Genomic DNA, 13387 nt, shown 5'->3' on the forward strand with positions numbered 1-13387 from the left:
TTGTTTTGTTTTGTTTTGTTTTTCGAGACAGAGTTTCTCTGTGTCTTTAGAGTCTGTCCTGGAATTAGCTCTTGTAGACCAGGCTGGTCTCAAACTCACAGAGATCTGTGTCTGCCTCAGGAGTGCTGGGATTCAAGGTGTGCGCCACCACCGCCAGGCACCCTCCCCCCATTTTTAAAGATTGGGTTGATAGCTTAAATTGACCTTGAAACTCGAAACTCACAGTGATTTTCTTGCCTCAGCTTCCTGAGTGCTGGAAAGGAAAACTTATTTGGTAAAGCTCTTCAATCAAAGAGCCAGTATCATCTGAAACATGTACTAATTCTTTGTTCTCATTTACATTTCAGTTTAAATTTGTGGGGTTAAAGAATTTCCCGTGTACCCCTGAGAGCCTGTGTAAGGTGCTGTCTATGGATTTTCCTTTTGAGGTAATGAAACCATTGTCTATTGTTCTGACATGATTGTAGGATACAGAAAGACTGGGGGTACATGAAATCTGATTTTTCTGTGTCTAAGCATCAAAACTGAATAGGCCCCTAGCACCTCTGGGAAACAGACCTAGAGAAGAGCCAAGAAAGAATCCTGCCATCCTAGGCCATCATTGTGTGCCTTGTTTGACTGCCGTGGCTGGTTGTAAAGGCATTCGGGCATACGTTGGTTGACTGACCCCAACAGATGGTCAAAGCACAGATGGTTCCTGGGATAACAGTGTTTACTAATCAGTGGCATGGTGGTAGGGCCAACTCATTTACTTTGCTCATACTTGTCATGTGTTAGTACTGAAAATCTCCTGTCCCCAGGAACTCCCAAGTCTGGGATACTCTTTTATCATCTTCAGAGCCTGCATAGTCTCTCTTGGCTTACCCATCATCTCTTTTAAATTTCTGCCTAGTCACTGTCAAGTTTTTTCTTGAAGTATATTTAATTTTGTAAAAGATAACAGCTTCCTGGATAAGGCAATGGCAAAGACTAAGTTGCTTCATTTCTGGGAGTCAATTAAGAAGGTGGTGAGAACACTATCTTTATTTATAACTCTTATATCCCAGTGGCAAGAAATGCTTTTTAAGAGTGAGTCACTGGATCACGGAAGAGAAAAGTGTGGGGCTGTAGGAGGTTTTCCCATTTAGAAAAACTGAGTTTCCCAGAATATGGCTCCAGACAGTCTAGGAGGAGGTTTAGGCAGTCACAGTAGCTTGGGCAGCAGGGCCTCTGAACAGGACTGCTCCAAGCTTAGTCTAGTGCCTCAGTGGGGCTACCTGGATCTCTTGCCTTCATCCCATGTGAGAGCTCAGCTTACTATTGAGACTTTCTGGTGGTAGAAAGTGCTCACAACTTAGGGACAGAAGACATGAAACATGGACTCAGGTTGAATCCCTGCTTCAGACTTTTCATATTCACAGAGGTGTCTAAAAATTTCCATGTGGAGAAACCCCCCTCTCTCAAATGCCCTGGGGATGGGGACGGGGATGGGGGGAGGGTAAGAAAGTAAAACAGTGGATAGAAAAGCTTTCTGCAAATCAAACTTTTTTAAAAAAATGTTTTTATTACTAGATCTCCTCCCCCTTCTTTTGGACAAGGTTTCATTATATAACTCAGTCTGGCTGCTCTTGAGATCTTTCCTGCTTCATCCTGCAAAGTCCTGGGGTTATAGGTATCTACTGTCATCTCCAGCCCCAGACCTTTCTTTAAGAACCTGCATATGAGAAGCAAGGAGGCCAGGTGGTGGTGGCTCACACCTTTAGTTCCAGCACCTGGGAGGCAGGAGCAGGTGGATCTCTGTGAGTTTGAGGCCAGCCTGGTCTACAAGAGCTAGTTCCAGGACAGCCTCCAAAGACACACACCCTGTCTCGAAAAACAAAAAAACAAAAACAAAATAAAATAAATTACTGGAGCTCCAGTGGTGCAATTGGTTAGTGCACGGTATTTATATGGGAAGCAAGGAGCTTTTTCCTCTGGCAGTGACTTAGAATAAAAAAAGAAAAATTGGCTGGGCATGGTGGCACACTCCTTTAATCCCCATCACTTAGAAGGCAGATGCTGGTGGATCTCTATGAATTCAAGGCCAGCCTGGCCTGTACATCAGGATAGATGGGCTGTATAATAGAGAAACCTTGTTTACCCAAACAGAGGACCCACAAGAGCGTCCTCTGTGTAGCTATCTTGAAAATATGTGGCCCACAGTCATTATCATTCTTGATTTTTCCTTCTATAGGTAGATGGACTTCTCTTCTACCATAAACAGACACACTATAGCCCTGGGAGTACTCCCTTAGTGGGCTGGCTGCGCCCCTACATGGTGTCAGATATTCTAGGTGTAGCAGTGCCAGCTGGTCCACTGACCACCAAGCCAGAATATGCTGGTCACCAGCTCCAACAGATTATTGAGCACAAGAGGAGCCAGGAGGACATGAAGGATAAACTCACACACAAGGCTTCTGAGAATGGACACTATGAACTGGAGCACCTGTCTACTCCCAAGTTGAAGAGTGCCCCCCACAGCCCTGGGAACCTCATGGACAACTAAAGAGGACAGCCCACAAAAGACTGGGGAAGAGGACAGTGGGGATAGCAATAGGAGACCTTATTTCAGAGTGCACTTTCCAAACACACCCCACTAGAAACAGCTTGGCCCCTGTATGGGATGTTGGCTCGGACTTGGGGTATGGGTCCCTATTGGGTAGAGTTGGAATCCAGATAGATTTGATTATCTCTTTGCTGTGGTATGTATATCCCAGGTCCACAATGTAAATATATGCAATTCTTAAGAAAAAGCTTGCTTGTGATTATTAAGACTTAAATATTTCCTCCACCTTCCCCTTCCTCCCTAGGATATTTATGGCATGGCTGTTCAAATCTTGGGCCTTTTCACCCTTTTTAGCACTCAAACATTCTGCTGAGTTTCCAGTTGCTGCTGTTGGTAATGCCATTTTCTGAAAGGTCTTACCAGGAACTGCAATTCTTGGTATTTGAATGTGTTCCTTCTTCTGAGAAAACAAGTGTGATTTTCTACGGTTTAGACCTTCCCAGAGATAAAATGCTAATAGGGTTCATTTACTTTAAGAAATGTTAGAGCCCCTATCAGGAGATAAACCTCATGCTATGCCTCTGAGATGTGTGTCATAGAGGTGGACAAGACCTTGAGGGGTGTGCCATCCAGTGAGAAAATAAACTCCATAGTATGTAGAGCATGGTGAAATGATTGCTGTAGTGCAGAAAATTATCTAGAGCTTAGGGCCAAAGGAAGAGCAGGATATTTCACAGAGGAGGATGGAGCTGGGCTAAGGCTCTGGGGAGGAACCTAGAGTACTCTGCAGACCAGGAAGAAAGTAGGTCCTCAAAGAGTTAGATGTTATGTAGCAGCACTCCTCTAGAGCAGGGTGGGACTTGGTCTGGAATCAAGTAGGTCCAGCATAGCTCAAGTACAAAATAGGAATGGAGAGTTAGGGAGAGGAGGCTGGAAGGCCTAGGGGACTTAAGAGATTTTTCTCCTAGTGAAAAGGAGTTAAGAAAAGGCCCTGGGGCAAAATTCCTCATCAGCAAGGAAAGTAGAAGTGTTTAGAATTAACCAGTTAGTTTTACTCTGTTCAGAAAGCATATTCCAGATCCTTTGGCCTCAATCTGCAGCCCACTCTGCTTTCCACATTGTTAGGACTCCTCTTACTGGACAAACTGACATCACCATTCTCTTCAACAGAAAATGTCCCCTTTCAATGAATCCAGGTCAGATCATGACTTAACTCCCCTTGAGTTAATTAGTTCTGAGAACAGATGTGGTGGCTCTGTTCAGAAGCAGTGGTTAGGCAGAGCCTGGTTACACAGTTCAGCACATCCAGTGGAACTCAGAGAGGCATCTGCTCTCTAATCAGACAGGAAGAAACTCTGCTTTTCCTCTTACCTAGTGACAAAGCCCACTGACTACAGATTTAGGCATTTGCCTATATACACTCGTTCTGTATTTAGGTCAGATTTGCTATATAAATATAGTACTGTTCCTTATGTTAAGGAACTTTTTTTTTTTTTTTTTTTGGTTTTTCGAGACAGGGTTTCTCTGTATTGTTTTTGAGGCTATCCTGGAACTTGCTCTGGAGACCAGGCTGGCCTCAAACTCACAGAGATCCATCTGCCTCTGCCTCCCAAGTGTTGGGATCAAAGGCATGCATCACCAATGCCCGGCATTAAGGAACATTTTTGCAGGCTGACCTTGAACTAACCTTTCAGCCCAAGCAAAGCCTTGAATTTTCATTTTTAAGTCTCAGCTTTGCCACCCTCCCTCACTTGTTGGATAGTTTTCTGAATTCCTCAGTTTTCTTTGAGCAGCCATCTTTATCAATTGGGGAATTGTACAATTTGGGCTGGAGAGATGGCTCAGCATGCTGTTCAGAGCACTGGCTGCTCTTCCAAAGAACCGGGGTTCAATTCCCAGCACCCACATGGCAGCTCACAACAGTCTGCAGTTCAAATTCCAGTGTACACTCTGAAGTACATTCAGGCAAAATACCAATGTACATAAAAATAAAATCTTGAAAGTTTTTTTTTTTTGTTTTTGTTTTTTTTTGAAGACAGGGTTTCTCTGTATTGTTTTGGAGGCTGTCCTGGCACTTGCTGTATAGACCAGGCTGGTCTCGAACCCATAGAGATCCGCCTGCCTCTGCCTCCCCAGTGCTGGGATTAAAGGCACCACCAACACCTGGCTGAAAAGAAAATAAAAACCTAGAATTTCAGCCTGGTGGTGGTACACCTTTTATCCCAGCACTTGGGAGGCAGAGGCAAGAGGATCTCTGAGAGTTGGAGGCCAGCCTAGTCTACAGAGTGAGTTCCAGCAGAGGCAAGGCTACACAAACACTCTGTTTTGAAAAACAAAAAAAGAAAAAGGAAAAAGGAGACCATGTCAGTTTCAACCTTGCATTTTTGATACTCCTGCCTCTGCTCCTGAATCTGCTACAAGTGCTGGGGACCAAAATCTAACTCTGGGCCACTGTGCATGCCAGGCAAGCACTCTACCAACTGACATACATAACCAGCCTCTCTTCCCCACCCTCCTCCTTTTGCCGGGGTATGAGACTCAAACTTGAGGTCTTCTTGTGTTGGACGGGTCTACAGATGTGCACCAACATGTTTGGCACTGGTGATGTTTTTGTGTGTGTGCATATGCATGCATCTGGAAGCCAAAGGTCAATGCTGGGCATCTTCCTCAGTAGGTTTCCATTTTTATGGTTTAGATAGGAGGGTCTATATTGGTAATATGGTTCTTCTACATATATATATGTGTGTGTTGCTATATGTATATACACACATTCAACCATATACATCTTTTATAAGGTGAAATTTGTGATTTTGCCTTTCTTTTAGTGTTTATGGTGAGATTAGATGAATAAAAATTATTTATTTTAATTTTAGGTTGTTTTGTGTTTCTTTTGTTGTTGTTGTTGTTGCTTTTTGTTTTTTGTTGTTGTTTTCTTTTTGAAACAGGGTTTCTCTGTTTGTAGTAGTCCTCGCTGTCCTGGACCTCACTATGTAGACCAGGCCTGAAACTCACAGAGATCCAACCTCTGTCTCCTCCAGAGTGCTGAGGTTAAAGGCATACACCACTACTACTGCCAGGCAGTTTTTGTTTTTCTTGAAACAGGATCTCTCTATGTAGCCCTCATTGGCCTACAACTCATGATGTAGACCAGACTGGTCTTGAACTCAGAATTCTGCCTGCCTCTGCCTTCTGAATGCTGATCTCAGTTGCATACTATGACAACATACAAAATAATTTAGGACAGTGTCTAAGGGAAATATGGTAAGTATACAGCTAATGTCAACTTATTCCAGTGTATGTACAGTATGATTTATTACTAAGTCAATTGAGGGTTACTATGTTGCTCCCAGTCTTTGGTCTTTAATCTATTCTGTAGTCTAAGATCTGTCTGAGCAGGATAGCTATACCATACTTGATTTTGTTAGTTCAAGACTGCAGTTTGGACCAGGTTTGGTGACACACACCTTCGATCCCAACACTTAGGAGTCATAGGCAGGTGGATCTCTGTGAGTTCAAGGCCATCCTGGTCTACAGAGTGAGTTCCAGGACAGCCTCCAAAGCAATACAAAGAAATCCTGTTTTGAAAAACCAAAAAAAAAAAAAAAAAAAAAAAAAAGCACTAGTTCAATTCCCAGCACCCACATAGCAGCTCACAAATGTCTTTAACTCCAGTTCCAGGGTACCTGACACCTATGGCAAAACACCAATGTACATAAAATAAAATAAAATAAAATAAAATAAAATAAAATAGAAATTAACAACCAAAAGAACTTTAGAGCCAGGCATGGTGGGGCACCTTTAATCCCAGCACTCAAGAGACAGAGGCAGGTTGATCTGGTCTACAGAGTCAGGATAGCCAGGCTACACAGAGAAACCCTGTCTCAAAAAGCCAAAAGGAAAAAAAGAAAAGCTTTAGAAATAGTTAAAGCAGAACACCATTCCGACTAATAATATTATACATGCTACCATTACTGTTAATATTTAGATGATAAATTCTTAGGAGGAATCTGTAGGATAATAAATCACTAAAAACAAAAGCATCACCTGGATTGGGACTGTTATCAGAGCCCATAGTGGTTTGCCAATGAAACATGTCATACTCAGTTAGACTTGCAGAACATTGGGCTGGAGGGCCAAAGGACCAAATCATTAAATTTTGTGTTTAATCTGTTTTAGTACAATAGTTTGCTTTTTACCTGACTCTTCACTATCTCAGAGTGAGCTCAAAGTTCCAGCTACACATTCTGGAAGCAGGGAAGGGTTATTTCTTCATCTCACATTGGCACACAGGAGCAGGGGCCTCGATCAATCTGTAGTCTTGGTTACCTCTCTTGTGTTCTGTAATTTCTCACTGCTTTGCTCCATTGTTGCCTCCTAACTCCTCAACTTAGTTCTAGAGCCTTTTCCTTATTAGGTAGAAAGCATGTATTTGTATAAATGACTGTTTTGTTTTATTTAGTTTTGGAGACAGGGTTTCACTATGTAACCTTGGCTGACCTAGGTTGTATAGACCTGGATGGACTCAAATTAACAGAGATCACCTGCCTCTCTCTGCCTCCTGACTGCCGAGATTAAAGGTGTGTACCACCATTACCCTGGCTAAATGACTCTTTAAACATACATTAGTGAAGTTATACTGTTAGAGCCAAGACAGTCACTTTAAAACAGGTGGATCTCAGTGAGTTCAAGGCCAGCCTGATCTACAAAACAAGTTCCAGGACTGTCCCACAGAGAAACCCTGTCCTCGGAACACAGAAAAACAACCAACCGAACAAAATAGGAGTGTTTTTTTTTTAAAAGATTTTATTTATTTATTTAATTAGTTTGTTTTCTGAGACAGGGTTTCTCTGTGTAGTCCTGGCTGTTCTGGAACTCTGTAGTCTGCCTCTGTGTGCCTCGTTCTGGGATTAAAGGTGTGTACCAACACCCTCACTACTGCTTGGTTTAAGATTTATTTTTATTATTTTATGTGTATGTCTGCAGATATATTCACAGGTACCTGAAGAGGCCAGAAGAGGGTGTTGCATATCCTGGAGCTGGAATTATGGACAGTTGTGAGCTGCCTGATAAGGGTTTTGGGAACCAAATTTGACTTCTCTGGAAGAGCAGCAAGTGCTCTTAACTGGTGACTCACCCTCTCCAGCTCCAAGTTTCCTTCCTTCCTTCCATTTTTTTTTTTTTTTTTTTTTTTTTTTTTGGTTTTTCGAGACAGGGTTTCTCTGTGGCTTTGGAGGCTGTCCTGGAACTCGCTTGGTAGTCCAGGCTGGTCTCGAACTCACAGAGATCCGCTTGCCTCTGCCTCCCGCGTGCTGGGATTAAAGGCGTGCGCCACCAACGCCCGGCAAAATATTTATTTCTTTATTATTTTATATATATGAATGCTTTTTTTTTCATCCATACCAGAAGAGGGCACCAGATCTCATTACAGATGGTTGTGAGCCACCATGTAGTTGCTGGGAATTGAACTCAGGACCTCTGGAAAAGCAGCCAGTCAGTGCTCTTAACCACTGAGCCATCTCTCCAGTCCTTCCTTCCATTTTTATAGCAGGGTTTGTACCCCTGGTTGTCCTGGAACTCCCTCTGTAGACCAGGCTGGCCTTTAACTCAGAGATCTGCCTGCCTTTGCCTCCAGAGTGTTTGGATTAGTGTGCCACCACTGCTAGGCCTCAAGTTCTATTTCTTGATTTGTTGGCTTTATTACTATTCAGTTTATAAAAACTCACATGGCTGTATATTTGCATTTTCACTTTCTATTTGTGTATATTGTACCTTAATTAAAAAAGGTAAGCAAGTTGCATATTAATGTCTTCCTTTCAGTTGTACTTCCCAAGATTCCTAGTTTCTCTCTGAAGAGAAAACCAGTTACATTCGTGTATTCTTCCAAAGCTTTTCTATGTATAAATGAGCTTATACTTTTTTCTTTATATAAAAGATAGTATGTTATGCATACTATTTGAAGTCCTGAATTTTTTTTACAAGTTTTATCTTTATTTTTTATGTGTATATGGGTGTCTTGTCCTGCATGTATGTCTATTCATCACATACTCCCTCAGAGGCCAGAAGAGGGTGTTGGATCCCTTGGGACTGGAGTTACCTAATGTTTTCAGCTGCCTTGTTGGTATTAGGAATTAAACCCAGGTCTTAAGGTCAGCCAATGCATTTTTGTTTTGTTTTGTTGAGGCAGGGTTTCTTGTCCAGGAACTAGTTGTAGACCAGGCTAGCCTGAACTCACAGGGATCATGCTGCCTCTGCCTCAGGAGTGCTGGGATTAAAGGCATGTGCCACCACGGCCCAGCACCAGCAGTATTCTCAACCTCTGACCTATCATCAATCCAGCCCCAGTTTTCATTTTTTACTTCATGTTACATCTTCCATGATATTGTACTGTTTTGTTTTATCCCAGTGCATACTGTAGTGCCTAGTGTATCAGGCTTTTCCTTTTGCACCACCAACCAGCTCCCACAGCATGACACAGAGATTTACTAGTTTTGAATGCTTCTAGTTTAGGCATGTTTCTGTCTAGCTCTTTTAACTTAAATTGATATGTTTCTCTTTATCTAGCTTTTGCTTTGGGGCTTATTATCTCTCTTACTTCTGTATATTTTACTTTAATTGCTTCTGTACGTCTGGCTAGTGGCTGCCTTGCTTCTAAGAGCACCAGGCATCTCCCTCATTCTCTCCTTTCTTCCTGTTTTTCTTCCTCTCCTATTTATTCTCTATGCTTGCTAGCCCTGCCTATCCTTTCTCTGCCTAGCTATTGGTCAGTCAGCTCTTAATTAGACCAATTATGTGCTTTAGGCAGGCAAGGTGAAACAGATACAACATATCTTTACATAATTAAACACACATCCTTACATTGTTTAACAAATACAGCTTAAACAAATGTAACAGGTTTGCTCAGTTAAAATATTAAACAACAAACTGGCGTGTAAATACACTTGTTACACAGGCTGTCTTCCAGTTACAGAACTGAAACCAGCTTTTGATTGGATTCCTCAGTCCAACCTAGAGTCCATCTTCCTGGTGGCAGAAGGCTGACTAACCTATTTGAAGGGGCCAGGAGGGATGGGCATGCTTTTAATCTTATCTCTTAAGATGTAGATCTCTGTGAATTCCCGGCCAGCCTGATCTATATAGCCAGTTCCAGAACAGCCAGGACTACGTAAGATAGGGCTATGCAGAGAGGTCATTTCTCAAAAACAAGCAAGCAAGCAAGCAAAAATCTTAGCAAAGGTAACCTGGAGCTGCTACTACACCAGTGCAAAAATGAGGTTAAGAATATATTGTAAGACAAAAAATTTTCAAATTTAAGGTCAGGTTGCTGGCACACACCTTGAGCTAGCACTCAGAAGGAAGGTGGATCTCTGTGAGTTTGAATCCAGTTTGGTGGAGTTCTACATTCTAAGTTAGCAAGCGATACACACAGAAACCCTGTCTCAAAAAACAAACTAGCTGGGTGGTGGTGGTACATGCCTTTAATCCCAGCACAGGCAGGCTGATCTCTGAGTTTGAGGCCAGCCTGGTCTACAGGGCAAGTTCCAGGATAGCCTCCAAAAGCTACAGAGAAGCCCTGTCTCGAAAAACAAAAAACAAAAACAAAACAAATAGGTCGAGCATTATTTTTCAAGCCCTACAGTTGTTGCAGGGTCAAGTGCTGGAGTCCCAGTTTCCTGGATCACTTGAACGGAAAAGGTCAAAACTAGCTGGGCGTTGGTGGCGCATGCCTTTAATCCCAGAACTCCGGAGGCAGAGACAGGCAGATCTCTGTGAGTTCGAGACCAACCTGGTCTACAGCCTCTAAAGCCACATAGATACTGTGTCTTGAAAAACCAAAAAAAAAAAAAAAAAGTCAAAACAAGCCTGAGGGTGACCAGACTCCATCCTGGTTTTTTTTTTTTTTTTTTTTTTCGAGACAGGGTTTCTCTGTGGCTTTGGAGGCTGTCCTGGAACTCGCTTGGTAGTCCAGGCTGGTCTCGAACTCACAGAGATCCGCCTGCCTCTGCCTCCCGCGTGCTGGGATTAAAGGCGTGCGCCACCAACGCCCGGCCCATCTTGTTTTTAAATAGTTCTCCAAGATGAGCATCAAAACCGACAGCACTTTTTCTCAAGATACTTCCCCTGGTTCTTTCTGGGCGTCAGTCCGGGGGGACTAGCTGTGGCACTCTGGTTTGTTGAGATCCTTCTGGAATACTTGGTCTAAAATCAAAGTGATGAAAAATCACAGCAGGCCCAGCCCTCCCTTAGCCTTGACCCTATCCCGAGAGGCCCAAACACTGCTGCGCTTGCCCCAGAGTAAAGTCAAAAAGGCTGTGGAGTTTCTGAATGAATTCTGACATAGGGTGTCTTTTTCTTGTACGTGATTAAAATTAGCTACAATGATGCTGGAATACAGGATAACACTGAGCAAAGAAATGTGGGCCTTGCTTATCTGTTACATCCCTGGCATCGGAACTTCTCGGACCTCGTAGACAACCTTTAGGACCCTAAGAATGCGGGTTCCTCACGGATTAAGTGGTAGCGGCCTGTGAAGGCCGGGAAGGGCGCCCGTCATCCCAAAATTCTGGGTTCTTTGAACTCTCAGTCGGGGTCTTCCTCTCCTTCCCCTAGGGGAGTCGCCTCCAGTTGCCTGCAGCCCCTCCCCCGCCACTCCGCCCGGCCTCCCCTCCTCCCAGCTTCTCTCTGTCTCCCCCTCTCGGACGGCGTCCCCGTTCCGCCCGGCCCTCCCCGGCGCCTGTTTGTGAATGAGATGCTCAGTTTCTCAATGGAGCCGCGGGGGGCTCGGGCGGACGCGGCGCAGGCCGCAGCGCTGGCCCTGAGCCGGGAGGGGGACGCCTTTTCCTCGCTCGCTCGCGCCCGCCCTCCGTCTCGCCGCCGCGGCGGCTTTTGAGGAACTGGGCCGCGAGGCCGCCGCGCAGGTCGCAGGGCCCGCATCCCGGAGCACGCCCGGCTGGGCGGTGCGAGCTTTGCCGGGAGTCAAGGCGCTCGGGAGGCCGGCGGCCTTGTGAAATCACCGCCCGGAGCCTTCGCGGGCGGCTCTAAAAGTTGTCGGTCTCGTATTTCCTTATTAAAAAAAAAAAAAAAGCTACCGAGCCGCTGCTGGTTCCTCGCCTGCACTTTTCCCTCCTCTGGAGAGGAGGGGTGGTGTGAGGGAAGCAGTGAAGAAAATAAGAGGCATTTCCTCCCCGCGGGGAGCAGCGGCCGGGTCTCCGCGGCCAGCAGGAGCGGCGTTGGCAGCCGCCGCGGGCGCCGGGCCGCGCCGGTCTCACCATGCGTGAGCCGGCCGAGAGCTGCTGAGCACCGGGCCGCAGACGCCGAGTTCCAGTGCGGCGGGCGCCGGCGCTCGCACACCAGTCCTGTCCTCCCCGGCGGCGGCGGCGGCGGCGGCGGCGGCGGGATGGAGCCGGCGACCGCGCCCCGGCCGGACATGGCGCCGGAGCTGACCCCCGAGGAGGAGCAGGTAAGCGCGGCCCCTGCGGTGGGTGTGTCCGAGCCTCCGAGGCCTAGGCCGGCCTCCGCTCCTCGTCCCGGGCCCTCGGCGCTCCTGCTCACGTTCAGGCCTGCGGGTTGGCCTCCCCGGCCCTCCGGAGACCGCGCCCCAGGCCGCCGCCCGCCCATCCTGGGAGCCGCGGGACCCCTCGCTCTGAGATCCTAATACTCCGAGGCTTCCGCCCCCTCCCCCACGCTCCATTCCAGTGGATATTAAAGTTCTCCGAACTGGGGTAGGCTCCCCCACGGCAGGATTGAAGAGCACCTTGCCCCCTACCCTTCTCTCTTACGAAGGTTTTGTTTCTTTTCTTGAGGGTCAGTGGTTTTCAAGGGCAAGAAAAGCCATTTGGGGGAGGATCCTTAAGTGGTTATCTCCGTTCCCAGTAAGTGGGGAGGTGGCGCTGGTAAATAGGTGCCCCAGTTTCTCAAAGGAGCCCTTCATGCTTTCGAGACTGCTGTGACAGGCCTACTTGGACAGATCCTGAAAGATCCGCCTCTTCTCTAGCTCCCCAGTTCCCTGGCCTTGACCTCCCTCTTCTGCTTTCCCAGGCTGGGCTCTTCCCCTCATCCTCACTTCCCTGCCCCCACCTCATCTGACTGTCTCCATCTTTCTGAAGCCCACATCGGAGTTCCATTGTCCCTTTTTAAAGCTCATGACCTTAAGTTCCCATGAAGGAGTGGTTTGCATTATCATTTGAGGGGATTCGGTGAGGGCGAAGCCTAGCGCTCTTGGAACTTTCCACCCCCATATTTCAGCTGTGGAAACACGGAGTAGAAAAGTCCGCTTAGATGAGATTCGGAACCCTGCGGGCTGGGCTCTTGCTTCTCTCTCCTTGGCACTGCTCATACCCAAACATAGCTGTGCTCAAATATGGCCAGTCTGTTGTACCTTAAAAAAAATAATAAACGAGAGAGGAAAAGGTGAGGCAATGCTGGAAACACATTTCATGCTCTAAGCCTTTGTTCACAAGGCCCACATTTGCTAGCAGTCTGTAGAGGGGAGACCAGCCTCTTGACAAATTAATATTGGGTTAATGGACTTATTTAAGACCTGATTTTGGGCGAAGGGATTCGAGACAGGGTTCTTGGCTGTCCTTAAACTCCCGCTCTGTAGACCAGGCTGGCCTTGAACTCACAGAGATCGACTTGCCTCTGCCTCCCGAGTGTTGGGATTAAAGGCGTGCACCACCACGCCCGGCTCATGCCACCCAGTGGTTTTAAAATGCTATCAAGACATTGGTGCAAGCAGGTGGCCAAGGAGCCCACTCTGCCAGAACTGGGGGAAATGTCTCAGTACTAATGCCCTAGGTTGATTTATTTTTTTATTCCCTAAATGACTGCTTCTTTTCAATACTTTCGTTATTTTTCTTTCATTCC

The 13387-nt window shown here is 45.9% G+C and overlaps 2 protein-coding genes across 6 annotated transcripts in view; both read left to right on the top strand.

The window, feature by feature from the left end:
- The window catches only part of Snupn (snurportin 1), a 29230-nt gene extending 26465 nt beyond the window's left edge, over positions 1-2765 (top strand). For 3 of the 4 annotated variants that reach the window (XM_005069578.4, XM_013112787.3, XM_040730062.1), the window contains 2 exons: positions 348-428; positions 2213-2765. In XM_005069578.4, coding sequence (XP_005069635.1) covers positions 348-428; positions 2213-2524 — 393 coding nt within the window. In that variant the 3' untranslated portion in view covers positions 2525-2765. The remainder of the gene's footprint in view (positions 1-347; positions 429-2212) is intronic. The other variant, XM_040730061.1, reaches the window with a different exon arrangement.
- Positions 2766-11230: 8465 nt separating this feature from the next.
- Ptpn9 (protein tyrosine phosphatase non-receptor type 9) overlaps positions 11231-13387 on the top strand; it is a 70741-nt gene continuing 68584 nt past the window's right edge. The window contains exon 1 of one of the 2 annotated variants that reach the window (XM_005069579.4): positions 11231-11981. In XM_005069579.4, the coding sequence (XP_005069636.1) occupies positions 11919-11981 (63 nt within the window). In that variant the 5' untranslated portion in view covers positions 11231-11918. Of the gene's footprint in view, positions 11982-12096; positions 12244-13387 lie in introns of those variants that run through there. The other variant, XM_040729802.1, reaches the window with a different exon arrangement.

This window comes from Mesocricetus auratus, unplaced genomic scaffold (genome assembly GCF_017639785.1).
Source record: "Mesocricetus auratus isolate SY011 unplaced genomic scaffold, BCM_Maur_2.0 Super-Scaffold_100022, whole genome shotgun sequence".
In the NCBI taxonomy this organism is placed as follows: Eukaryota; Metazoa; Chordata; class Mammalia; order Rodentia; family Cricetidae; genus Mesocricetus; species Mesocricetus auratus.